Source organism: Cupressus sempervirens, chromosome 2, assembly GCF_028749045.1.
Source record: "Cupressus sempervirens isolate cs-2001-9-10 chromosome 2, ASM2874904v1, whole genome shotgun sequence".
In the NCBI taxonomy this organism is placed as follows: domain Eukaryota; kingdom Viridiplantae; phylum Streptophyta; class Pinopsida; order Cupressales; family Cupressaceae; genus Cupressus; species Cupressus sempervirens.
The window spans coordinates 710720900-710748886 of NC_143119.1; the positions used below are offsets into that span (position 1 = coordinate 710720900).

A 27987-nucleotide genomic window follows, 5' to 3' on the forward strand; every position below is an offset into this window, starting at 1 on the left:
GGATTGATGGTCTGGAAATATTAAGGGATCCAACTAACACTCTGGATGTGTAGGATAAGAGGAAGTCTCATGTGAATTGCAGCAAAAAACTAAAGATGGGTACTATGGAGGAGGTGGTTGTTACTCCCAAAGACCTCGAGGAATTGAAGGAGCGGTGTCATGCGCTAGAGGAAGGGTTCACCATCTTCTCCAAATTAACTTTGAAGGTGATCCATGTAGCAACGACCACCATCTAGCTGTTGGCTTACGAGGAGGAGGAAGGCCTTGGAAAAGATGATTCGAAGTTGCTCTACAATTTCCTTACAGAGGACTAGGCTAAAGTGTTGTTGGCTAGCAAAGGCAAGAAGAAAGATGCCAATTAGTGGTCTTTCCCATGCCTAGTGTTTTTTTTTTGGTGATATGTCGGTTGTTCTTTCCATCCAGTTTAGATGGTTTTAGTTTTTCTATGGAACTTGAGTTTGGGTTGTGGGTGCTACGATGCGCTAACCACCTACATGTCTTTTGTTAACTTGTTAAACTTTGTTAGTTCTTAGAGCATGAACTCTAGTATCTTTATTTTACTTCTTTTTTTTATGTAATTTGTTAAGGGGTCTGTTTGGTTACCAGTTGGTTTTCTGTTGGTAGTTTCACCACTATTGTATAGGGCCAACCCCCTTGTTCTGGCTGTTTTTATATAAAAAGCATCATCTCCAGTTCTAAATATATATTTTTAAACATTTATTATCTCATGGCTTAACCTTACTACAATTTGAATAAAATATCACACTTAAAATAAAATCTATTTTTTGAAATTAAAATAAATATTTTTTTATTTTTTTTATAGGTAATCGATCGAAGCCTAGAGTATTTATCATTCATTTTTATTATTATTGTTAGATTAATTATTATTATGTGTTAATCTTGAGTAGACTTGAACCCAAGACCTCCCCAATGAGAGGCTCACAATTTACCGATGTGTTGTAGGCTCTTGCCAAAATAAACAATCAATTAATCCTTGTTATAATACTTTAATAAAAATCAATAATTTATGTTACTAAATAATCAATTTTAAAACAAATTTTAAATAATTCATTCAAAAACTAATATAAAAACATATTTTTCATTTCTCCAACCATTCCATTATTTTTAGTTTCTCACAAAGTACTTGTAATAATCTATTTAAATAATCATAAAATATAACAATGATATTCTAAATTTAAATAATTATAAAATATAACAATATTAATCGTATAGATTATAAAAATTTAATGTACATTTCTAAATCTAAATTTTAAATCATTAATTATCTCATAACTTAAAAAGAATTATTTTTGTTGATCATCTCGAAGCTTTAAAAAAACTATTTTTGTTGAACTCCTTATTACAATTTGAATAAAATATCACACTTAAGATAAAATTAAGATTTTTAAATCACAATAAAAAATCAATTAATTTTTGTTATAATACATTAATAAAAATAAATAATTTATCGGACTAAATAATCAACTTTAAAATCAGTTTTAACTATTTCTTTCAAAAACTAATATAAAAACATATTTTTCATTTCTATAAAATATAACAATGTCAATCTATTTAAATAATTATTAAATCTTTACAACTTTTGTTGGCTATCCACAAATCAGAAGTAAAATTTATGAATGATTAAAATATTTGTAAAGTTTTGTTACTCATATAAATTGTATATATTATACGAATTAAATGATTGGATGAATTGATTTATTGATAGAAGTCTCTATTTTTTTTCTTTTTTAGATGTTCTCCATATTTCAATCTTTTCACTAGATTCTTCCCAAAAATGGAGTCACATAACACTTGTTAAATACTAGTAGTCGCATGCTTTTGTACATGCGACGAGTGTGCCGATAGGAAATAAGATTTAAGAGAAAAATGTAGAATGAACATTAAATAATGTAAATATAAGTTTTTTAAAAATGAAAATACAAAAACAAAAAGGTTAAAGATTAAAACATAGATATAAAATTTACAATATTTAGGAAATTTGAATATTGCTTAAGAAACGTGTTCAATAATTTCAAGATTTTACAATTAAATTCAATTTATCAAATATTAAAAAAAAAATCATTTAAAAAAAAAATCCTGAAAAAAAAATTACAAAAAATTAATAAGAGAAATAAAAAATAATAATATGAAAAATAGCAACAACTCTAACGAATATTCTATTGACTAAATAAATTATAGAAACTAAAAAAATAATATTTAAAGAAAAAACTAAACTAATAAAAAAAAAATTAAAGTAATTTAAAAACTAAAACCTAAATCAATTTAAAAAATTAAAAGTTTAATAAATAGATATCACAACATAATCTAATGTAAGGATCACAAGTAATTATTTTTTAAATAAATAAGAAAAGAAAAACAATAGTTAAAAGTGGATATTTAAAATATAATCTTATGTGAACAAATTAGATTATTAATAATTTTAAATTTAAATAACATAGTATTTACTAAAATCTTTTAAATAGATTAATAAATATTATTTATTTAAATTAAATTTATCAAATATGAAAAAAATTATTTAAAAAAACCTATAAAAAAATCTATTATGAAAAATTAATAAGAAAAATACAAAAAAAAATGTCTAACAAATATTCTATTGACTAAATAAATTATAGAAACTAAAAAATAATATTTAAAGAAAAAATTAAACTAATATAAAAAAATGAATTAAAATAATTGAAAAACTAAAATCTAAATCAATTTTAAAAATCAAAAGTTAAATGAATAGATCACAACATGAGCTAATGTGAAGATCACAACTAATAAATAGAAAAAGAAAAACAATAGTTAAAAGTGAAGATAACAACTAATAAATATCAAAACAAGAGTTAAAAGTGGAGGGAGGTAAAAATTGCCGGTAAATAATTAACGGGAAAGATTTTTAATTTTTCAACCAAACTGACAACTTTCTCGGCCAACTTGCAAATTTTTCGTCAAAATTTTAATTTCCGGGAACAAAGTTCCCACAAATAGCCTATCGACTAAATAAAACTTATAATAATATTTCATAATGCAAATAAAATATTGATTAAACTCCTACATTTATTTAAAGATAAAATAAAATTTATAATAGGCAAGAGCCTACAACACAATGGTAAATTGTGAGCCTCTTAATTGGAAGGTCTTGGGTTCAAATCTATTCACACTTAACGAATCCTTGGCTTTGGCCTAAGTATACATTTCTTTAAAGATAATTTTTTTTCCACTTTTCACAACAATTTTCTAACTATACATTCAATTTATGAATAATTATGTATCTTTTAATGCTTATAAATAATATAATTCTTTAGTAGGAGAATATTTAATTTAGATTAAATTAAATTTATTTAAAAAATAATATAAATAACAATTTATATTCGATAAGGTTACTAGAAATACAATTATCTAAGACAAGTGCATGTTTCTTATGTTCATGATTTCCAAATTCCAAGTACAATATGGGATCAGTTATAAAATAATTGTATTTATTATTAAATAAATAAATAATATAATATATTTTAATATATTTAAAAAATTTAATTATTATTATAAAATATTTGTAAGAAGAAATTTAAATTTAAATATTAAAAATTATAAAAAAATAATGATTATAACTTAAACTTCTATGATAATGATTATTTAATTTCAAACTAATATCAGTCATTAGTGGGAGATTGATTGACAACTCTGATAGCATTGCAATGACTATGAATAGAAGAAAGCAAAGAGTGGTGGTCCGTGCATTTGCAAAAGATATCACGTTCGGCTAAGATTCACATTCAGAACCACGATCTAACAACCAACCTTAAACATCACATACTAAGGAAGAAATTAAGCTTGGAAAAATAAGTCAACTTTGACTATTTAACACTTTTAGCTTTAGAAGCAAGCCTTAGTGTGTGATGTTTAAGTCGTCCGTAATCGGCTTGCCTAACACACTCATGTTGATGTTTATTTCTTTATTCACAAACCCCCTATAGTCGGGGTGTGGGGGGTGGACTTATATGACATAAATCCTTGGATTTGGGGCCTATAAGAGATTGGCATTGGCGAACCTAGACAAATGGAAATTTGTGTCCAAAATTGGCACTACAAATTGCCATTGGTACAAAAGGTTGGTCACTGTTTCGGTTCCTATGAAGACTGTTGTGCAAGATTCTACTAAAGTCATGGCCAAGACTTTTTGCAACAACTAGAGTTTTGAAGATTCCCAAAAAAAAAAATTGTGACAAAAAATAATAATTTTACCTCCTTGGTTCTCTTGCATTGTGATAATAGATCATGTAGTGATATGAAACATTGATGGTAAATAAATGTTACACAATCAAACAAAAAATAAATAAAATTAGTATGAGAAATAAGAAATTATTGCACAAAAGTATATTTAAAAAATAAGACAATTTATACTTTAGTGTCACATACTTTTTATTATAAAAATTAATAGGTAGAGTGTAATGAGAAATTAATTATTTATTTATTTAATAAAATTAATTTATACTCGTATGTATAAATCCACATTTATTAAAAATTAAAGTCTAATCGGTGCAACACGGCCCCCCTATAAACTGCAGTGCGCCTGATAAACTGTTTAACGTGACCGGTAGTGGACGGGGGAGACTAGAACCCGTGACCAACCCCCTGCAACAGGGAAGATTTAGCCAACCGAGCTAGGGCCCCCACCCTATCTCTTAGCTTTCTTATATATATATAGTGGTTATAAATAGACAAAAATATATATTATAAGCTATATATATATTTGTAAATATTTTTATAAATGTTTATATTATAATATGTATTTTTTCTATTATTATTATATAAAAATTATAATATGTTATTGTTGTTGTTGTCGTCTATATAACATTATATTACTAAATTATCTTATAATCTAATAATTTTCATAACATTTGCATTTAATTTTATTATGTTCCATAGAATAATTAGTGTGTTAGTGATCTTAATTCTAGTTAGTGTGGTACATTGGGATAATTGTGTGCTTTAGTTTAGGGTTTTATTTGTAAATCTTATTATTATTCTAGCCTACTATAGTTTTTGATCAACTATTTTGTATTAATCTTCCATGCAATTTTCTTAATTTGCTCTTCACACTATGGTCCGATTAAAATTTCTTATTAACTGAAATTTTCAATTTTATTTTCTGTTATTTTATTCATTGTGTCCATTTTTGTAGCAATCTTTTCATTCCTGGTAGGCTCTTTGGGAGCCATTCAACTTCACCAGTAGACTAAGGGCCTTTTGACAATCATGATATCTTTTGAATACGCTTGTTTACCAACTAAATATTAAATATCTATTATTAATTTTTTAGATTATTATTTAGGTTTCAATAAATTTTATCTTTAGTAAAAAAAATTTATAAAATAATTGAAGATTCACTAATTTTAAAAAAAATTAATAATATTTAAAAAATTGATAATATTTTTTTCAAAATTCTCTATATATATTTAATTCTTCTCACTCTAGATTTATTTTTATTTTTATTTTTTACTTCCATATATTGCATGAGGCTAGACTCTAGCTTGCAAAGCTCTTGTATTGAAGGTTCCATGATTTTGAAAAAAATTAATTACAAGAATTTAAAAAATTGACATGATTAACAAGTAGAGTGAATGTTTCTAATATGCAACTCCAAAAGAAGTAGGAGATTTTTGACTAGTGAATAAACTAATTAATTTCAACCAATCAAATACTATATATTTTCCTTATTGTAAGAATATTTAGTTTAATTAAATAAAATTTACATACAAATTCTTTTTCTCTATTTTGAAACGACCCATTAAAATTTGTTTATAACAAGTAAAGTAATACATAGTTATATAAATAATTTTTCCCATATGATTTACATTTAATTAAAAAATTCCAGTTGTAGAACCACCTATAGCACCAACATAACTAGATCCAGTAGATGCTCCAGTAGCAGCCGTTGATCCAGTTGATCTATATGTTCACCTTGACCTTGAGTCAATTGATCCGGTTGCTAATTTGTTTTATAATAGTATAATATATATTTTGTTGATGTCAAATAGTTTTTCTATAATTCAAGTTTAATTAAAAAATTAAGAATATTTTATTTCACAATTAAAATTTTAATTTTTATATTTATGTTATAATTTAATTGATTTCTTTTATTTAAAATAATTAATTATATAATTTTTCAAACAACTAAATATAATATAAAAATAATAAATGATATGTTTAACACTTTTTAAATATTTTTATTGATATAATAATATTATAGTATAATTTATAATATACAATTAAAAAAAATCTTTTCTAATATTTTTAAAATTTATAAATAAATAATACATATTAAAAAAATCATGTCTTCACTTTATTTTAAATTTTCATATCCTTTTCTAAAGTTTGAACACGTCTCTTTTTGCATAACTTCCTTGATATACAACCTTGTTTTTAAAGTCCTTCTAAATATTTTTTAAAAGTAAATTTTAATAATATTTCTTATAAAAGTATATAAAAATCGATAAAAAAATAAGATAAAGACAAGTGAGCTTTCCTGAATAAGCGCCTGCCTGTTTTCAGCCCCTTATTTCAAACCTCATTTTCCAAATTGGAAACAACAGCCGCCCCACACAAAAGAAAATTATTATCGACCGATGACCTCCTATAAATGCAAAGGGAAGTACTGGTAAATACATCAAAAACTGAGAATAAGTTGTAATAAATGCAAATGCAAGTACTAGTAAAACTATACTTATTTTTGTCTTGTTTCTAAAGAGAATTTTCCATTCTATTTATGATCTTGTAAGGCGGTTTCCATGTCGTTTTGTCTGTGTGTGTCTACGTTTGCCCATAGGAATCTTTTGTCTTCATATAGCATAATGGTCATAATTAGGATACTGTTAAATGTTAAAATAAAACAGAATTAAAAATTGATCCATCGTCAAATACCTAAAACAATTGACTACTTTGAATATTTTTGAGATGGTTGTGATCATTTAGAGGAATAATCCGTACAATTAGAATGGTGGTCTACGGGGAATCCGTTACGAGAGATTCCATTTGCTGTGCCAAATCCAAGTGGCAGATGTTTTACGCAACTTCATTAAACGTAATTAGCATCTGATAATATTTAGTTCTGAAGAAGATTGTCAATAGAACAGTACAAAGAGGTATCTGGGAGCAGTCAGCCTGACCTGCTGCTCCTGCATTGCCCGATAATAGACGTTGGTGCAAGGCCGGCCTGCAGCATGAAGACCCGGGTCACATGACAGGGGGCCTTGATCATTGCTGGGTGGTCTTTCCATGTGACCTGGGCATGGGCATTGACCGGTGCGCTTCATTTGGTTGTGGAACCGTGGTCGGTGTGTGTGCTGTATTTAACGGGCATGGGGGCATCACCTTCCGGGAAACAAGTCCAATGGCACATCTCCCGTGTAACTAAATTTAGCGCAATATTCAACATTGCTGCAATATACGCGGGTTGATATAAATTTGCTGAGATAGTAAGATTTAGACATCCTTGCTTTATTTTTTGTTCGAGTGTGGCAAGAGAAATGGGGGAAATCTGGGCTAGCGCTCCTCTTCTACAAGAAACCAAAATAAAGATAGAGGCGGTCGAGGAGGGAGGCATAGATTTGTTTTCCGCTGCTCGAGATTATCTCTTCGAAAAGCTTCCTGTCTCCTCTAAATCGAATTACGATGCAGTAAACACTCCTTCCTTGAAAGAAAAAACTAAAGGTAAGTGTACGAGTCTCTGAATGCTTTTCTATTTGTTGAATTTGTGTATATATATATGTACAATGTTTACAATATTGAAACCCGGAGTTGTGGAATTTAAATGATGTAGAGAAATGCCACTCAAGGGGTCATACTCTACGTTGCTATCTGGTTTTTGAGTTACTTAAATTTACAAGCGTATTCTTGGAATATATGGATGAGATGAAACGTAAACAAGTTGTATGCAGAAATTGTTGCTTAAGAAATTGTATTGATATCTGAATAAGATTGTTTATATAATATATCAAGAACGTTTGATTAGTGGAAATAAATCCTGGACAAGGAGTCATACTCTGCAACGCTTTCTTATTTAGAAGTGATAAAAATGTACAAGTTTATTTTTGAAAAATATGGATGAGATGAAATGACTTGCAACTTTTAGGCCAACTTAATTTCTTTATGAGATTGTTTCCAGCCTAATATGCTTGATCGAATGGGATGCTAGGTTACATGTGTGAACACGCGGTTTTTCATTCTATTTATGGATATAAGATAGCCCTCGTATATATTAAACAGGGCCAAGCTAATGCGATTTTTCTCTCATGATAATTGAATCATTTAAGTCCTGTACTGGTGGTTGAAAAGGTTCTTGGAATCTCTGATATCATGGTGGTTGAAAAGGGTCTTGAAGTCTCTGATGTTATGGTGGTTGACAAGGTTATGGGACTCTCTGAAAGGCTAACGGATTCTCCGATTCTGACCCCATCTATGATAGGTTGGTTTTGTATCCGGGGCTGCGTTCTTTGAAAGTGCGTAGAAAAGTACTTAGAGCGGTAAATTGTAGATATGTTATATTTGTAAGCGCACAAAGAAATCGTTCTTTAAGATTTTGCCCAAACTTTGTCGGGTAATTGAGGTAATATTTCCGCACTTGTATTGCTGTGCTGGCCGCAGGGCTCGGAATTTCTCTGTGCAATCCTTGGAATTGTTTGGCTTCCAATGACTGATAAGCGTAGGCTGTTACGGTATTTTTCTAGAGTTGATCTTTTAAAATTTGTTATCAGCATGGTTCATTTGTACCCCGAGCCTTACCAGCTTGGACAAAAATCAAATTCTTATTTCTTTGTCTACTGTTTGTGTGTTAAGGTTCTGGGATTAATCTTCATGTTGAAGACATTATGAATAGGCCATTCAAGAGTTCTCGAATCTTAGAAAAAGAATCAAAACACTATAGCTGTATTACCTTCTCACAGGGTTTGGTGATACTAACTGGTAGGCACCCTAATGTTATTATTCTCATGCCCACGATATGTGTTCTTTTCTTTTGTCTGGAATCCTAGTTGAACAACGCATTAAAAGTATTTGCTAGTGCGCCAACAGAATTTATATGGGGGTCTCTTTTATGCTCATATGTTGGTGCTTGTATTTTTGTGTACTCATAGATCAACAATGATAAAAATTTCGATATCTGGTTATAAGCAGTTACCTTTTTAGCTCTATGCTGGCATTCTAAATCATTGGATGTCTAATTGCTGCACCTCAGTACTCACATAAAGTGGTACACTCAAAGAATGATAAGAAATTAGGGATACATCGTAGAAATTGTTCCAGATTTTTAAAGTAAGATATCAAAATTGTCCTAGATTCTTTGCATTTATACATAAATTAAATAATTCAATCCGTTCTTCAGAGATCAATGTTTGCAGGAGCCAAGTTGGCCACAAAGTTATATGGAATGTTTAAATATTAAATAGGTCAAAACCACATTATGGCATTGAATACCTTTTTAGAGTCCAAGATTTCCTGTGCGGATCCCTTACCTATGTGTCAAACATCTAAAACACTTAATATCCTTTCCAACGAGCTATTATACTAAGTTGTTGTTTTAAGAATTCCTAACATTAGACAACTTAAGTGAATTAATTGAATAATAGCGTAATAACTCACCCAAGATTAAAAAATCACTAGAGTGACATTGGATTCCAATTTTGATTATGTCTGGGTGAAAACGAAGCAGTAGAATGAAGATTGGTGCCAATTTGGTGACTTCCTAAAAATATAAGTGCTCTCCAAGAAGTTTGGGTAAAACCTAGGTGTCAAAAAATACTTTTGAAAGTATTGTTATGATCCTCACTGCAAACTAGACTCATTGCATACCAACTTACTTTTGAACTTCTCTATAAGAGGGGCCCAAAGCTCCGTTTTATTCTTTTTAGAGAACAAAGGGAACCATAGAATACGACTCTATCAAAGGAGACAAGATACTATTGAGCGGAAATTGCTTCTCCTTTTCTATTTAGGAAGTGGATCTTTAATTTCTCTTGGCTCACCTTTTGAACGGATGCCTCTGTGAAGGCTTGTGATAGATCTCTTAGGAAGTATGCTTCCATTTAAGAGGATAGAGGAAAAAAAGCAAGGTATATGTAATGTCCCCTTTTAGGATAACTTGTGGATTTGGGATACACACGTTGAATTCACTATTCACTATTCTAATTTCTTGCTACGAATTGCAAATTAAGCTACCACTTATAAACTTATATAATTGATAAGATACAGATATTGATAATATAATTTCAAAATCAATATATATGTCACATCACTTGTAGGATAGTCAGTCATGATATATGACTAATATCAATATCACTGCTACCTCTGATTGGGCAATCAGATCCTAAAAATTCTAGGGCTAGGGCTAGCCCCCATAAAATTATAGGCCATAAAATTTAAGGCTAGGGGGGCTAGGGGGGCCCATAAAATTATAGTAAAATTTTAGGATTGCATAAGGGCCCCCAAACAGATTATTGTAAGGGATTGATTATTGGGGAGGGTATGTATATTGAATTGTGCTAGATGAATTGATCTTATTTGCACCTAATGTAATAAGATGATCTCTGCTATATCTGATATGACTGATTTGAGTATGCAAGACGATCTTGACGTTCAATAGCTTTTTCTGATTTGGCAATGAGATATATGCTATGATATGGTTTTATAATTACTTATAGCAATTGAATTGCTATCTTTTATGTAATCCTTTAATTCATGTAATCGATTCCACTTTTTGCTTTTTGCAATTTGCTGTGTCTAATATGCCCATATGCTTGTGCAGTTCTGAATATGCTGCAAAAAGAGGGGTAAAAATTTATTAAGACAGAAAGGAATACAACAAGGAGAGCTCAACAAGGAGCTCGATCCTGAGCAACAAGATCATCAAATTCTTGCACCATCTCAAAGGACAGTTGCCCCCTATCCCTAACATTCCAACCCGGATCATGACTAGAAGCCCATTTGGCTAAACAATCAGCAAGTCTATTCCATTCTCGCGGAATATACTTGAACCTAATGAACTGAAAAGAGGAAGAGAAGAAAAGAATCTGCTTAACAACAGTGGCCAGCTGCCAACTAACATCCTCAAGCTCTTGCGAAGAAAGCATGTTCACCACCACCTGGGAATTAGACTCAAATAATCTTACTCCATCCCCACAAGCAACACTGTTCCACAGCATATAAAATAGCCTGAGCTTCCATGAGATTGTTAGTATAATCACCCTTATGAATTGAGAAGAAAAATTTAACATTCCCAGAACTACAACGAGCCACTCCGCCAATACCAGCCGGACCAGGATTCCCACGAGAAGAACCATCAGTGTTAATTTTCAGAACTCCACAGGGAGGAGGAGTCCAGTGCCCATCTCGGTTAACCCAACCCTTCCTCTGATGGTGAAGCTGCCTGGACATAGAAGGAAACCTATGAGCCGCAACCCCATCCTGCAGATGAAAATTGAGGCGATTACAGATAGCAAGATCAACCGGATCCATACCCCCATCAAGCTCACACTTCACAAGAATAGTTTCCTGGAGAGAATGTGATATTTTCCACCAAAGATGCAAAACACCAAGCTGAACATCTTGCAATATGCAACGATTCCTCTCCAACTAGATATGCCAAAGCATGAAAGATGGGCCAGCAATCCAAGCAACATGGAGAGAAGAAGACTTGGAGGGAGCACTACCCAAGCGAGCCCAGAACTCAGGCAAAGAGGAAGCATGCCGACAAGAGCAACCCCAAGCGCTCCACCAAAGGTGCCATATCTGAGTAGAATAGGAGCAATGGAAGAACAGATGGGAGACAGACTCCTCTCCATTACCACACAAAACACAATAAGAGGGGCCCTGAAATCCACGTTTACAAAGATTATCCCAGGTAAGACAACGGTTGTGAGCCACTAGCCACATGAAAAAATTGCACTTGGACCAAGAAACTTTATTCCAGACTTGCTTCCACCAAGGGACCTCAGCATCCCCAAATAATTGTCTAGTTATCTCCTGATACCCAGCAGAGACATGATATTTACCAGACAAGTTACCGCCCCAAGCCAATACATCTGGACCAAGCAAAGAGGAACACTCTCTAGAGGCCAGAATTTGAGAAAGCTCCTGACGATCCATGTCTGTACCTCCAGGAGGCCAATCAGAGGAATGCTTCCATCTATAACCAACAACAGGTCCCAATTGATAAGGAGTCTTGTAATGAGCGACTTTATCCCATCCAGCGGCAAGAAAAGAGTCACAAAGGGGCTGAAGATGAGGGTATATGGATAAAATGGAAGGGAATCCATCCCAAGCATCAGACCAAAACAAAGCCTGAGAACCTCCTTTACATATCCAGAACAGACCCCTCTTCACCAACATCGCACCTGTCTTCAAAGTATGCCAAACCATTGAGCCACGACCTTCAAGAGGAAGTGCAGAAACAGAGCAAGGATCAGCACCATGAAAATATTTATGAGTGATAATACGAGCCCAAAGTTGATGCTGTCCAGAGCACCATCGCCAATAAAGTTTAGCAGCCAAAGCTTGTCTACTCAATAGAGCAGAACGAAGACCAAGACCACCCTCCTTTTTAGGCCTACAAACAGTTGCCCAATTAACCAAGCTCCATTTAGTACTACGCAAATTACCACTCCAAAGGAATTGTCGAGAAAGAGCATCGAACTCCTTGAGAAAGTAAATAGGTGCAGCATGAACCATGCTTCTATAAGTAGGAAGAGCTTGGATAACAGCTTGAAGAAGAGTAACCCGGGCAGCAGTAGAAAGCCATCTATGAGTCCAATGATTTACCTTATCCTGAAGCTTGGTAATCAAATTTTGCCAGAAGAGACGTTGCTGCCTGGAAACAGCAATAGGAATGCCAAGATAAGTCAGAGGAAGTGAACCTATCTGAAACCGTAGGATACCAACAATCCTGTGCTGAATAGAATCAGGAGTGTTAAAAAAGTAAATGAAAGATTTGTGCTCATTAACTTTCTGGCTTGAAGCTGCCAAATAAACGTCCAAAGCATGTCGAAAGGCTTCAGCTTCCTTGATCCTAGCAAGACCGGCAAGAGCAGAATCATCAACAAATTGAAGATGGGAAAGAGAAGGTAAGCCATTACCCCACCGCCAGCCTTGAATAGAATTCTGGGACACCTGATGCTTAATGAATCTGCCCAAGCCTTCAACCATGATGATGAATAGATATGGGGAGAGAGGGTCACCCTGACGGAGGCCTCTAGAAGCACCAAATAGTTGTGAAGGTTGACCATTAATAAGAATAGAAAAAGAGGCAGAAGTAACGCAACTCATAATCCAACTCACCCAGTCAGAGCTAAATCCAAAAGAAAGAAGAATACTCCTTAGGAAGCTCCATTTAACTCTATCGTAGGCCTTAGCCATATCCAGCTTAACAAACATGGCTCTCTCCCTTGAAGTAGCCATAGAGTGAATAGCCTCAGTAGCAATAACCACCCCATCCAAAATTTGTCTTCCAGCAACAAAACCACCTTGTTCTTCTGAGATAATAATGGGAAGCCACCTTTTCAGTCTCTCAGCAATCAGCTTAGTAATAACTTTGTAGACCACATTACATAAGGCAATTGGTCTAAAAAACTCCAATTGATTAGCACCCTCTCTCTTAGGAATAAGAGTCAAGAATGTAGAGTTCAAAGCTCGAAGCATCTGCTTGCTAGCATAGGATTCTTTAACCACCTCCAACAAATCATGATTAATGATGTCCCAAAATTCCTGAAAGAATTCAACTGGAAAACCATCAGGACCAGGAGCCTTCCCCTTAGGCATGCCAAAGACCACCGCCTCCAGCTCTTCCAAAGAGATAGGACGCATGAGATAATCATTCATTTCCTGAGTGATAAGGGAAGGAATACAGGACAAAATAATATTTTCTTCATTATCAGCAGGAGGAGAGTCCTCAGAGAAGAGGGTAGAGAAGTACGAAATAGCCTCCTGGAACAAAGCTGGCAAGGAATTCAGTTGGATAACTTGAGAATTAACCAAAGAAGAGTTAGTGCTCTGATTCCGGCGAGATTGCACTGTTTTATGGAAAAAGGCAGTGTTCCGATCACCTTCCTGGAGCCAATCAACTCGAGCCTTTTGCTTCCAAAAAATTTCCTCTCGAAGTTCCCATTCTTCTAGAGCTCTAGAAGCAAGGGATTCAGCCTGGCCAAGATCCTCCGAGAAACCTCGATCTCTAATCTCCCTTGTGATGACATCAAGATTTTCTTGAGCAAGCCTCTTCATAAAGTGAAGATTCTCGAAGCATTCCCTATTCCATATCTTGAGCTGCCTTTTAACATATTGAAGCCTTTTAGAAAATGAGAACATTGCAGTACCATATGCAGGGGCACCATCTTTCCACCAACAAAAAACAAAATCATGAAGAGAGGAGTCACGAAGCCACATCAACTGGAACTTAAAAGGAGGATGCTTCAGAACATAAGCCCCTATAGCGGAAAATTTGATTGGCCAATGATCTGAACCCCTCCAATCAAGGATTTCTGAAGAGATAGTAAGGGTGCCACTAAGCCAAAAGCAAGAAACAAGAAATCTATCCAGGCGTTTTGAGATAGCAGCAGCACCAGTCCTGCAATTATTCCAGGTATAGAGGCCATTAGAAGGCTTAACATCAGAGAGATGCAAAAGAGATATGTGTTGCCGAAGAAGAGCAGAAGAAGGCCCCAATCTAGCCAAACCACCATGCTTCTCTTCCAGACTTAAAACTGAATTGAAGTCCCCTGCTAACACCCAAGGATGATAAGGATGATAATTTCTAACATATTGAATATGTTCCCAAAGTTCCTCCTTTCCCACAAGATCAACAGGTGCATACACATTAGTAACCATGATTACCTCTCCTGAGTCTAGAGCAGAAGCTACCATAGAGAGAGCTGAGCGAGAAGACATCCAGCCAAGAGGAGAAATTTTTTGAGGATCCCAAAATATAGCTAAACCACCAGCACTGCCTGTTGCCCCAACACACTGGCATTGGCCACGAGACCAAATACTAGAGGCATGTTGGACCATAGACTCCACAGAGAGCTTAGTCTCTTGGATACAAAAAACATCAGGACTATGATCAACCACCAAGTTATGAATAGCCTTTTGTCTAGGGATGCTATTCAACCCCCTTACATTCCATGAGAGAATAATCATCATTGGGTAGATTTAGGAAAATGAGAATCCAAAGGTTTCACTGAACCAGACTCAATCAATATATCTCCTGTGAGTTTAATCTTCTCTTGGTCTGTTTTGCGCCCACTCCTTAGAGGGGGAGAAGAAGAAGCCCGCTTAAAGGGTCGAGGCAGCAACCCCAAGGGGAGAGGAGATCCCTTGCCCTTACCTGATGGTAGCACACCCTTAACCAAGTCAGCCAAAACAACATCATCATCTTCCAACACTGTAGGAGTCACCAGAGCCGCTGTCACAGGAGCTACAGGAACCTCACAATTCTGATATACTACAACTTGAGATGCCCCACAAGCATCATTAGGAACAGATCTCTCATCTGGGCAAGCTGGATCAGAAGAGATAGGAGGAGGAATACCCTTCTCTAGAACCATACTATCCAGCACCTCAAAACGATTAAAACCTGAATCAGATAATCTTTCTTTCAAAGGCCTCTTTTGACCACGTCCCTTAGCTCGAGGACGAACAGGGGTAAATCCATCCTTATCCTGCATTGGAGCCTTACCCTTACCTGTAGCATCTTGTGGATTCATCCCCTTGGTAGTATTAACCATTTGAGATTGTCCTTTCCCTGTAGTATTTGCCAAACCACCAGCATTTCCAGCTGTAGACCGATCCACTCCTTTGAAACTCGAGTTACGGGGGCACTGCCGCAGTAAATGACCATACTCATGACAAATCCAGCAACGGAAAGGGAGGGATTCATAATCTAGCTGCTGCACCCAAGAAGAATCCCCCAGACAAATTTCCAAAGAATCTGGTAATGGGTTAATCAAATTAATTTCAACACAAATTCTAGCAAAAGAAATAACCTTTTTATCGAGGGTTTGATGTGCGACCGCAGCTGGCTTCCCCAACAAAGCAGCAATTTGTCGAAGGATGTCTTCACGCCAAAATTCCAAGGGAAGACGAGGCAAGCGAACCCAAACTGGCACTGTTGAAGGGAGATCCTCAGCAGAATTAAAACCTGAATGCCAAGGTTTGACAAATAACCCCACATTGTTGTAGAAATAAGGGCCTCCTTCAAAAACACGATCACGATCAGACATGCAAGAGAATACAACAAAAAAATAACTATTCCCTGCCAACATAATCTCCATATCGCCTTCCACCTGCCAAGAGCGGCGGATCCATGCCTCAAGAGCGGATAGGGAAATCCGGATTCCAAGAAATTTGCATATCAAAGCATGCTTGGTCCAATAATCAATGTCCTCCATTACAGCCGTTGGAGGAATAACCAGAACAGGGCGATCATGGCTACGCGGAAGACAACCATTAACTTTTTTCAGCTTGGAGCTCTCCCCTGAATAAAACGATTCAGATCGCATTGCATGCATAGTTGGAGAAGAACCATCTGTTCTCACCAACGGAGAAAAAATCCCAGGCCCTGCCATGCAAACAATAAAACCCCCAATCCAAAATTGACTGCAGAAGATCTCCAAAAACACCGAAACAAATTATGTCCAGTAGCTAACAATCCAAACAGAACAGAAAAATTGTAAAGATCAAACACCAAGAACAGGCTAGGGGAAAAACCCTAGCCCAGCCGGCAGCCAACGCTTCTCAGAGACTCCATCCGTCACTCAACCAAAGTGCAACTCCCATCGAGGCATTCATTTCTATCTCAGTTCTGAATATGCTGCTATGTCTGATATAGTCAATTAATTTTTGCAACAAGGTGCTTTCTCTGAACTCGCTTTATAAGCATGCAACCATAATAGCCAATAGGGCAATAGCTTAAGAGTAGACTCATTAGCAATTCTAATCTCTAAGATTTGGTGAACTTAACTCTCTCAAAGGATTGAGATTTGGTGAACTCATTAGCAATTCTAATCTCTAGTATGTTAATTGCTAGACAGGTTGGTTCACCTCGAATGATATAAAGATCGACTTTGTGATTATAATGACAAGATTGGATAGATTCCTATTGCACACTTCCTCGATTTATTCAAACTAGTTTCCAATTCCAAAGCACGAGTTGAACTGGGCTTATCACTACCCCATCATGTCAAGATTTAAAGAGAACTACTTTCCATAAAGTTTTCCTTATAGATTTAGAAGATGTATCTAGATCACCTTGAATTCATCAACTTTGCCTCTAAATTTTGGAGCCAACTTCTTACACCATTAAAATATTCTTATTTTCTCAAATCTTAAAAGAGTTCACCATACTTATGATTGTCTATTGGACTTGAGACTGATACACTTAATTTGATACTCATAAGAGGTGTGTGTCTACTGGACTGTACTTGAGGCCAAATGAATTTTTTTTCTTGATTACTTTGTGGTTTGTAGACACTAATAAAACCAAGGTCCAAATCAAGACTATTGTAACGTTTTGGAAAAGTTTGTTATGTTCATTAATTTGATCACTTGGATTTTGCAACATTAGAGGTATTCTAGAGTGAGCTTTCTTGATGCTTTGTTTGTCTTCCTAAAGGAGTTTGCATAATCTAGAAGGGCCATCAAAGGATCAACCAATTTTGGTTTGTTGCAAAAGAAAAAAAAGTGGCCTGTATTTTTCCATGAGCCTTTCAATAATTCTTCTTGGAAGGTGTATTAAGTTCCCTAATTTTCCAAGAGATGACCTTCATTGCAGGATTTTAGATATCTTGGTGCCACCAAGATATCCTCCACTTGGGATGCTTTCATGTAGATATATTTTCCACAACATCATTTTGAATGAAATCATGTTTGGAAGGTCATCCTACCTTTGAAACTCTTTTGTTGGGATACTTGGGCTTTTCTTTGCCTATCGGTTATTGCATTTATTCTTTTTTAATTAGTCATATTTCTCATTGTGTTTTTCTTTTTGGTTTGGTGAAGCCTTTTTGTCTGGTTTTCCATCTAGATCTGATTTTTTTGGCACATTGTTTTGCCTTACTAGACATTATCTTAATAGATAACCATGTTCATATTAGGTTCTACATCTAAATTAGATATTCTCATAGTTGAGATGTGGCTCCCATTTTTCTTGGCTTGCTTTCAAAATGATATTATTCTATACAACTTTAGAAAGATTTAACTCCACAAATCTAGGCATAATTAGAGTCCTCTCCCTTGGTAGGGTGGTTGGTGAAAGCCACAACCACACAAACTCTCAAACATATATATATAGAGAGAGAGAGTACACTGATATGTTCTTTCTGTACTTGACTTCTCTCCTTCCCTTTGAGGCTGAAATATCGCCTCATTTTATACATGGAAAAAACTAAATTAAGTCTCCTATGTATTCAGTTAGGATCCCATTATTTAGAAAACAGTTTCAAAATTTCAACCACCTGTAAGTGTTAAAACAAATATTATTCAGAAGTTTTACTTCTTCCCATTTATCAACCAAGACAAAAACAGAATAACAATAAGAGGACCCACTTCAAACTCCCATGGAACAAAAACTTGTCCATGGACTCCTGTCCACTAGTTTTCCAATTGCTTTTTTTTATTGTACCTCGTCTCACATCTTCCAATTGCAAGTGCATTTACTTCAAGTTGTTATCCTCCTAGATCCCAAACTTTTATTTGTCATTGTCCACTTGCCTTAGAATCGTGAACATGTTACACAACTTTTGTTCTTAGCTTTATCCTCTTTACCTCTTGTAGTTGTTGATATGCTGCTGCTGCTCAACCTTCCAGGTTTCCATTCTTTGCTTTGCAATTGCAAGTGCATTTACTTCAAGTTATTATCGTCCTAGATCCCAAACTTTTATTTGTCATTGTCCACTTGCCTTACTATCGTGAACATGTTCCACAACTTTTGTTCTTAGCTTTATCCTCTTTACCTCTTGTAGTTGTTGATATGCTGCTGCTCCTCAACCTTCCAGGTTTCCATTCTTTGCTTTGCAATATTCCAGTTGGCCCACTGATGTATTCTCTTGAGATCAATTGATTCCTATTGTTGATTGTCTTCTTCACTTTGTATGCCTCCTCTTAGGCAATTTCTTCATTAGCATACATAACTTCTCAGTCTCAGTAACTAGCATACTCCTTTGCTGGTCCATGTTTATGATACTGCTCAACTGCATCTCTATTTCAAAATTTAAAACTTTTATGGCCTCCATTGCCATTTCATTATTCAGCTGCCATTCTTCATTACTAGGTATTTTATAAAAAATGTTTAAGGCAGTTTGTTGCCTCCTCCATGCCCGTTTTATGAAAAGTTGACCTTCGTCTTCCAAACTCTTACTTTTACTTGCATTTGTTCATGAAACAAATTTTTAATATTAAATCTCCATAACTCAACATCTTAAGAATCTATGCTTCCTTATTTTCGCCAAAGTCTACAAATTTGTATTCCATTTTCCTTCCAAATGCATTTGCCTCTATTTGAATGTCTGATTCCTCTTTTATAATTTGCTGGTGACCTTTGTGTTTTTCTTCTTCCTGGATGTGTACAGCTTGAGTTGGCCTAGTGGTGGAGAACTTGTACTCTTGAAAGAGAGGTCACAAGTTCAAATCCCACTGGGGGGTAGGGTATGTACGCCTCATTTGTAGCGCCAAGCGCCTCTCGAAAAAGAGTACGAGGTAGTCCCGTATCACTGTCACCATATGTAAACCCAAAAACTATGGCATAGTGTCGTAGACTATAAAACCACCTTTCCTTTCCTTTCTCTTTCCTCTGGCATAAAAATTTCATCCACAATTCCATTAATTGGAATTTACTCAGTATTGCCTTCATGAGGCAAGTCTCCATCATCTACATCTGCATGACCTGTATATTGACAGAAAACTCTTGGTTTTGAAAACATAAGATTCTTGGATCTCATCAGCGCCTTCATCCTCATCTTCACCGATTATAGATCCTTGTTCTGGTTCACAATAGTGAACTTCTTCCTCAACTTAGGTGCTCTGAGTTCTTCCTTCAACCAAGCACTCAACTGGTGTCTTAGCTTGCAAACAATTCCTTAACAGACCACATAACCCGCTTCTTCATTCTCCATCCATATCTTAGATTTCTCTCACTTTCCTGCAATAGTATCATCAATGTTCTAAGTCATTCCATCTCAGCAATTTCTCTCTCAAACTCCTCGATTCATTATTCTCATCTATATGCCATTATCTTTGGCATTCTCTTCCATTTTGCTGTGGTTTACATCTGAACCCTTGCTATAACGATTAGTGGTCATATTCTCTCCTTTTCAATCTACACTTCGTCTGATCTTTAATTTCAATGCCTTGGCAACAGGATTCAGCAGCAAATTCCTTTGACTTTTCTGCGCTATCCTTGGATGGTGCTTGTCTCCTTACAACAGTCTTCCTTGCTGTCTCCCATACTACAGTCTTGCTTTATTTCTTGGTATGCATTGTTCTTCAATTTAGCTACCTGCATCACCGACATTCTTTACGCTACAGCTATCTCATTGTTTTCAACATTATTTAATGGCTTTGCCCTTCAATACGGCAGCTCCTCTAATGGCTCCAGCGAATTTCCCAAGCTAATGCTTCACAGCTAGGATCTTCAACTCTGCTCTGATGCCACAATGGTGAAAAACTAAATCAGAGGCTTTCAAACACACACACACATATGTATATGTATATATATACATAAATGTACACACATACGTACACACATATATGTATGTATATATGTCAGAAAATAAAAAAGTATACAGTGATATGTTCTTTCTGTATGTGACTTCTCTCCCTCCCTTCGAGGCTGTGGAATATTTCCTCATATTATACATAAAAATAAACTAAAGTAAGTCTTTGATGGATCCAATTAGGATCACATTATTTAGAAAACAGTTTCAAACACCTATATTAATTTTAAAACAAATTTTATTTGGAGGTTTTACAACTTACCATTTATCAACCAAGACAAAAACAGAATAACAATAAGAGCACCTGCATGTAGTGAAATGTATCATTCACAAGGAATTGGCAATTATGTCAAAAAAAATTGAATAGAATTGTTGGGGCAGAGCATACATGTGGATCCAAATTGGGGTAGCGGATAATATTTCTCTGTGGGATAGGAACCTAGATACTCAGCTTTGATCAAAATATATTTTTGGATCACTATTCTTTATACAGTACCACTTTTTGGATTGGTGGTTCATGGACATAGAGTGATGTTTTCCTATGGTACACTTGAGAAGGGATTTGTTCCCGTTTTGCATTAGTGCACTGTGTAGGGATTCGTACTCTCAATGGAGTGATGTTCTCTTATTGTGCATTGGGAGCGATTTTTCTCTTAGCGGAAGGATTTGTGTTCTTAAGTTGGGGCATGTTCCGTGGCGGTGTACATGTGATTTATTCTTTGCTGTGTTCTAGTTGGTAGTACTTGTGGATAGTCTATTTTTCTTGTTCATAGAAGAGTGGTGTGGCTAGCATGTGGTCCCTATCTATATATATTCTGAGTTTATATTTGCCTTGGTATATTAATACTAGATTACCATATAACCGAATAAGTGTTAGCGGCTCACAGTTAATAAATAAAAGGTCATTAGAGTGGTAGTTGGTCTCGAGTTTACTCGAATGGTTAAAGGAATGGATTTTTCAGATAGTGCAAATCAAAATTTAAGGTAGTCTTTTTGTAATCCTGAGTACTTATATGATCCATAGTAATGAGAATCGTGGTGATTCATGCGATTCATGTGATTCGGCGGTTCGATTTAAGCTAAGTGATTTTTTGTGAATTAGTGAATCGAATCGATGATTTCTTGGCATGAATCGGAAAAATCGGGCAGTCTAATTGGACAACTTAAAAACATAAAAATTACAACTTTTGTAATGATTTTTTTTGACATTTCTCTTTCTTATAAGTTTAGAAGGCCTTCAATTTGTCGAGTATGACAAAAAGAGAGGAAAGTGAGAGATAGACTTGAGCTAGAGCAAATAGACTTTTCTTTCCATTTGGTTTACAGGAAAACATATTTTTCATGGATCTTCATCTTACATACATTTATGATTTGATAACATTTATAATTCTATATATCTATATCGTGACTCTTTATGATTCTATGATTTCTATTTAATTAAGCTAAAATCTTTATTTTACATATGCGATGGATTTATCAGTTATGTTCCTTGTTTATGTATGTTAGATTCTATTCAATGATGTTATAGTGTTTTTAAGTTATATTCAATAAAGGGTACATGAAATAAGTTTTAAATTGTTAAAATCTCTAAATTTCAAGGGTTTTTTAAATTTTCTGATTCATATCCGATTCGATTCCAATTCATGGCTGATTCGCAGTTCGATTTAGCCTTGCCAATTCCAATCCGATTCCGATTCCTGTTACTTTGCTCATTTTGTGTTATTTTCTTAATTCTGATATACTTTTTTTGTCATATTGTGTTCTTAGAAATTCAATTCATTTTAACTCATTAATTCATGAATGTCTCATTATGTATAAAATAGTCTCTAAAAGCTAATTGTTATATTCATTGTTTAAAACTTCAAAGTCTATTAATTATAATAATAATATAATTACAATGTTGTTCATTTGCAATTTGCAACATTGTACAGAAGACCTATGGAAAGACTTATGCATTTTTCTATGTTACATTTTACAGGCGAGAAAGAATACTATGAGAAACAATTTGCAACCTTGAAGTCATTTGAGGAGGTTGACTCATTGTGTGGAGACATTCAGATTGATGAGGATAAGGAACTCAAAGAGGAAGCGCAGCATGAATTTGCTGTGAATATATCAAATGTTGCCAATGTCTTTTTGTTAGCCTTTAAGGTGAAGTATCACACTGTTGTTATCACTATCAGCTTATGTATATGTAAAGTGCAGAAGATGTTTTGCAATATGTGTTAACACTTTCATTTTGAATAAGGAAAAGAAACATTGTGGAGTTACATTTTTTGGGTAACAGTTAATTCAAATTATTGCTTTTCCAGTTTCCTAATTATGATAATTGATGTCATTTCATATTTCTTACGGGTTGGCCAGATACATTTACTTATTATCCTTTGTTAGGAATTTCAACTTGCACAAAGAAATTTGTATTCAGGCCTTAGATAGGTCCATAAATTAAAGGTGCACTTGGTTTATGTTGTTTAACTTGAACTTCAAATGAAAAGACATTAAGTTATGAAAGTTGTAACATATAGGTTGTTTAAATTTATCTATTATGGTCTCTTTCTTTTGTTGTTTACTTAACTTTGAACTTTATTAAATTTTTATAGTTTTAACAAGGAAATTTCAAGCTTAGAAGTTGTTTAAATTTATATTGAGTGTTATAAATACTTGAGATATTTTTTGTAGAGACACTCCTTCTATTGATTTGCAAGTAAGGGAGCAATAAAAGTGAAATAAAAAGAAATCAATTTAGCAGTCTTGAATCTTTTGATTGCTGCATTAATTCATTCCATGAAATGTGAAAATAAAAATGGAAAGAAGTTTTCAACTTTATCTCTAGAAGAGCATTGTATTTTATAAGAAGAGGGTACATCATGTAGTCGTTGGCTTAGAGTGGAATGGTTGAACTGCTTTGACAAATATCCAAAACCAAACTATAAGAAAATAAAATATATGATAATTTATATCCATTTCTCAACCTTCAAAAAATAACAAAGGCAATAATTAAATTAATTAATTTATAAAAAGGATTAGGGATAATAAAGATCATGGGTAGCAAAATGTAACCTTTAGAATGCCACTACCATACATGTGCAGATATTGCTTATCTTTCCATCTGTTTTTGAATTTTCAGAATATCATTAAAAAGGTTAAAGTTAAACAGGTGGAAGTCATATGCAAATGAAACAAGCCCCAGCTTCCAAATGCTCTGAAGGAGTAAATCTTGAAAATTTTGTAGTATTATGTTCATCAAGATGCTCTTAGACATTATTTTTTGGTTCAGATCATTCGCCGAAATTGTGTCTTGGTGCATGGTTCAATTTGTTTTATTATATACCTTCCCTAAAGGAGAACTGAGAATATCTTTTCTGGTAAGTATAACCTTCATGAATTGAAAACCTATTTCATGCCTCTATCATGTAAACGAAAAAATTACATAGGAAAGAATCTAAAAAGACAAATGTTTGATTGTAATGAAATATTTGGGACTGATAATGTGTTCATATTCGCAGATATATGCAACAGTGAAGAGTGGATCCATAGCTATTGCAGCATCAACATTGGATTCCTTACTAGATCTCATGGCAGGCGGAATCCTCTGGTTTACACATTTGTCAATGAAGAGCATAAACATCTACAAGTATCCTATTGGAAAACTTCGTGTACAGCCTGTTGGAATTATTATATTTGCTGCAATAATGGCAACCCTTGGTAAGTAGTTATTAACTTTTAAACATGTGTGAACTGAATTTCATAATGCAGAATGGGGTCTGAGATGGCTTAAATTTTCTGATATTGGAGAAGGTTTCATACAGCTTTGTTTCATGTGTTTCCCCTCACATTTGCCGATGAGATGGGTTTCACTAGGGTAAATTTGGTGCATGGTGGTTGCATTCTATAGCAGTATCCATTTCCTCTATTGAACTTTCTTTGAGTCCATTTCTTTACATATTTTCCCAATGGTTTTTTTGGAGATTGGTTATCTATATATGAAGCACGGTGGTTGTCTATTGAGCACTGCCTAGTCAAAAAATTCTTTAAATTCTACCATAAGATGCGTTCGTCAATTGTCCTAGGATATTTTGACTTAGATAGATAATCGTTGAGATCAATGTCACGAAAATAATGTTTCCACTCACATTTGCTGATGAGTTGGGTTTCACTAGGGCAAATTTGGTGCATGGTGGTTGCATTCTATAGCAGTATCCATTTCTTCTATTGAATTTTCTTTGATTCCATTGCTTTAGCATATTTTCCCAATGGTTTTTTTGGAGCTTGGTTCTCTATATATGAAGCATGGTGATGATCTATTGAGCACTTCCTAGTCAAAAAATCTTTAAATTCTACCACAAGATGTGTTGCAAGCATTGTATTGTCCTTAACAAGTAAATACAAAGCGACATAAATTAGAAATACTTCGAGACTTATCCAAAAGTACTTTTCCTTCCCCTTTGTTGATCTAGCTAGAATTTGAAGATAAATAATACTGATAAGTTTACGCAAGAGAAACCATATATGGCACACTCACATAATCTATTGAGCACTGCCTAGTCAAAATATTCTTTAAATTCTACCACAAGATGTGTTGGTCAATTGTCCTAGTATATTTTGAATTAGATAGATAATCATTAAAATCAATGTCGGGAATAATATTTGCAAGTGCAGTACTTAACAAGTTCATACGAAGCAACATAAATTAGAAATACTTCGAAACTTATCCAAAAGTACTTTGACTTCCCCTTCGTTGATCTAGCTAGAATTTGAAGATAAATAATACTGTTTAAATTACGCAAGAGAAACCATAGATTGCACACTCGCATAGTACTTGATGAGTTCAAAAACTCGTCAAGGAGTTTTTGTGTCTAGCAAAAGCTCGCCTATTATTCTCCGCAAGTTTTACAGTAAAACTCAGTCACAGTCCAAAATCAGCATGTAAAGACAAAAAAACAGCCCGAGTCAAACTTCATTTCTAATTTCTTCATTTGTGTTTTGCTGAGAGAGGAAAAATCTACCTAGGATCCCACAAGGAGTGATGCCCCTTGACTCCATCATGGGGACGCTGCCCACAACCCCCGTTGAAAAAATTTGGGCAGAAACCCCGCTAATAAAAATGGGAAAAAATTAACGTCGGAGTCTGATCAGTTTCCTTGTAATAATACAGTCATGTCCAACACAAGCTTCTAGAACTAGACCCTCTAGCTGGCCCGTGGCTATACAGCCACGAAAATGCACTTGCTTTACATTGTTTTTTCTAACTTATCAAAAAAAAATTTGAAGTCCTCTCCTTCGTAAGGAAGTGCATTTTCGTGGCTATATAGACGTTGCCCTCTAGCTGTTCCTTCCCCATAGTTTTTACATTTTACTAGAGGTAGGTAAAGGAAGATGTAATTGTAAATTCAATGATGTATTTACTTTTAGTTTGTAGAAACTATTTAGTATTGTGTTTCTAGCCATCAACATTCTTTATGAGAATGTGATTATGTATCCAATTTGCATTTAAATATATCTAGACTCAACTTGTTTCTTTGGTGTTCTCATTTATTGACTCATTGGATGCATCTTCTCATTGAATTTGCCAAAAAAATGCATTCTTAATGAAATTTAAGCACTTTTTAAAGTTCTTGAGTTTTTCCTGAAAACTGGAGTTTTTCCCAAAACTTTAGTCAGGGCTTGGCAAGTTTTTCTAACTATGAGTAAAACAATGTTCATTGGGTCTTAAATGAACTAGAAAAAAAATGGTACACTCACAATATTAAAAAAAATTTCACCCCAGGGAACTTTTTAGGAAAAACCCAACAAAAATAACAAACACTATATTAACTCAATCATTCACAATACAATAAGATATTTTGCACTTAAGCTTAAATATAATCTCTGAAACAACAGGCAAAAATGTTACCTTAATAAAGGGCCTGGAAATTGTAGAGTGGTGGAATCAATAAATGTTGTTAAATGTGAGAAGTACATGACTCATCCAACAATATTTCCACTTGTTGAACACCCTGCATAAGGTTTCAAACTAGTGCAACACGGGTCCTAGGGGACAAGGGGATGATGGTACAAGTTTCTAGGAAGGGGGAAAAGAGCTTCAATTTGGGGATGCTAGGTTGGCAGTGGTAGGGAGCAATGGGGTGTTAGTGTTGTATATACAATGTACTTTATGGGGTGTTAGTGTTGTATATACAATATACTTTACATATAGTACTAGAAATGCTAGTTATGAGAATATGTATACCAATATAAGAAGTAAAATAATGAAACTGCAAACGCTGAATACATTGATTATTAGCAATCAGAATACTAAATTTAATTGTTAAATTAGCAAATGAAGATTTATATATATAAAAATATGACAGTAGCACCACATGAATTACACACATAGAAACTCTAGTTTTGATAGTTGATTAGGGTCACTTGCATAACTAGCAATAATGTATGCGATAGTAGCTAGAAACTGTCATAAACTGCACATATTGTGTTTGTAAACGATCCGAAAATGTCCTTCAATCAGCCAAAAATATATTTACATATGATTTGCTTGCAAATATTTTTTAAAGAGTCCCTGATACACTTTGGGGACTCTTGGGCGTCCCCAAGACATCTCGAGCACCTCTAGTTGTCCCCATGTTCATCTGAAAATATCCTTCAATCAGCCAAAAATATATGTACATATGATTTGCTTGCAAATGTTTAGAAAAACAAAACTTAGGTATCTTTGTATAGGAGACTTCCAGAAGTCTCCAAGATACTTTGGGGACACTTGGGCACCCCCAAGATGTCTCAAGGACTCCTGGTTGTCCCTATGTTCTAGCGGAGGTTGAGTGGCAGTTGAGCGGTGGTGAGGGGACACTATGTACTCATCCCCAAGTCCCCAGGACGTCCTGATAACAGAAAATTCAGGGTTTTAGGGGGTGTGCCCATGTTTCACTATTTCAAACATACATTAGTCGATTGCTAAGAGCAACTAATTTTTATAGCATTGATAGACTGTGAATGAGTTAGTAACATTTTTATCAACCATCTTCAATAATTCCTTTTTGTCGTCAACCATATTTCTAACATAATGATAGTGAATGTTACCATGTTTTATCCAAATATGATAAGTAGGATTCTCGGGAATGAGATTGCACTTTAACTGCCATGACATATCAACACAAATTTCATTTTTATCAGATCAACATCAAAATGCAACCTTTGTAACCATGTAAGATTCATGTCATGCATGATAGCTAGGTACACAACT

General features: G+C 34.5%; 1 protein-coding gene across 2 annotated transcripts in view; it reads left to right on the top strand.

Annotated features, from left to right (window-relative positions):
• Nucleotides 1-27987, top strand: part of LOC149575351 (Cation efflux family protein) — a 71806-nt gene that overhangs the window by 34028 nt on the left and 9791 nt on the right. Inside the window, exons 1-3 of one of the 2 annotated variants that reach the window (XM_089815119.1) lie at nt 6540-7713; nt 22729-22901; nt 24257-24455. In XM_089815119.1, the coding sequence (XP_089671245.1) occupies nt 7530-7713; nt 22729-22901; nt 24257-24455 (556 nt within the window). In that variant the 5' untranslated portion in view covers nt 6540-7529. Of the gene's footprint in view, nt 1-6539; nt 7714-22728; nt 22902-24256; nt 24456-27987 lie in introns of those variants that run through there. The other variant, XM_089815118.1, reaches the window with a different exon arrangement.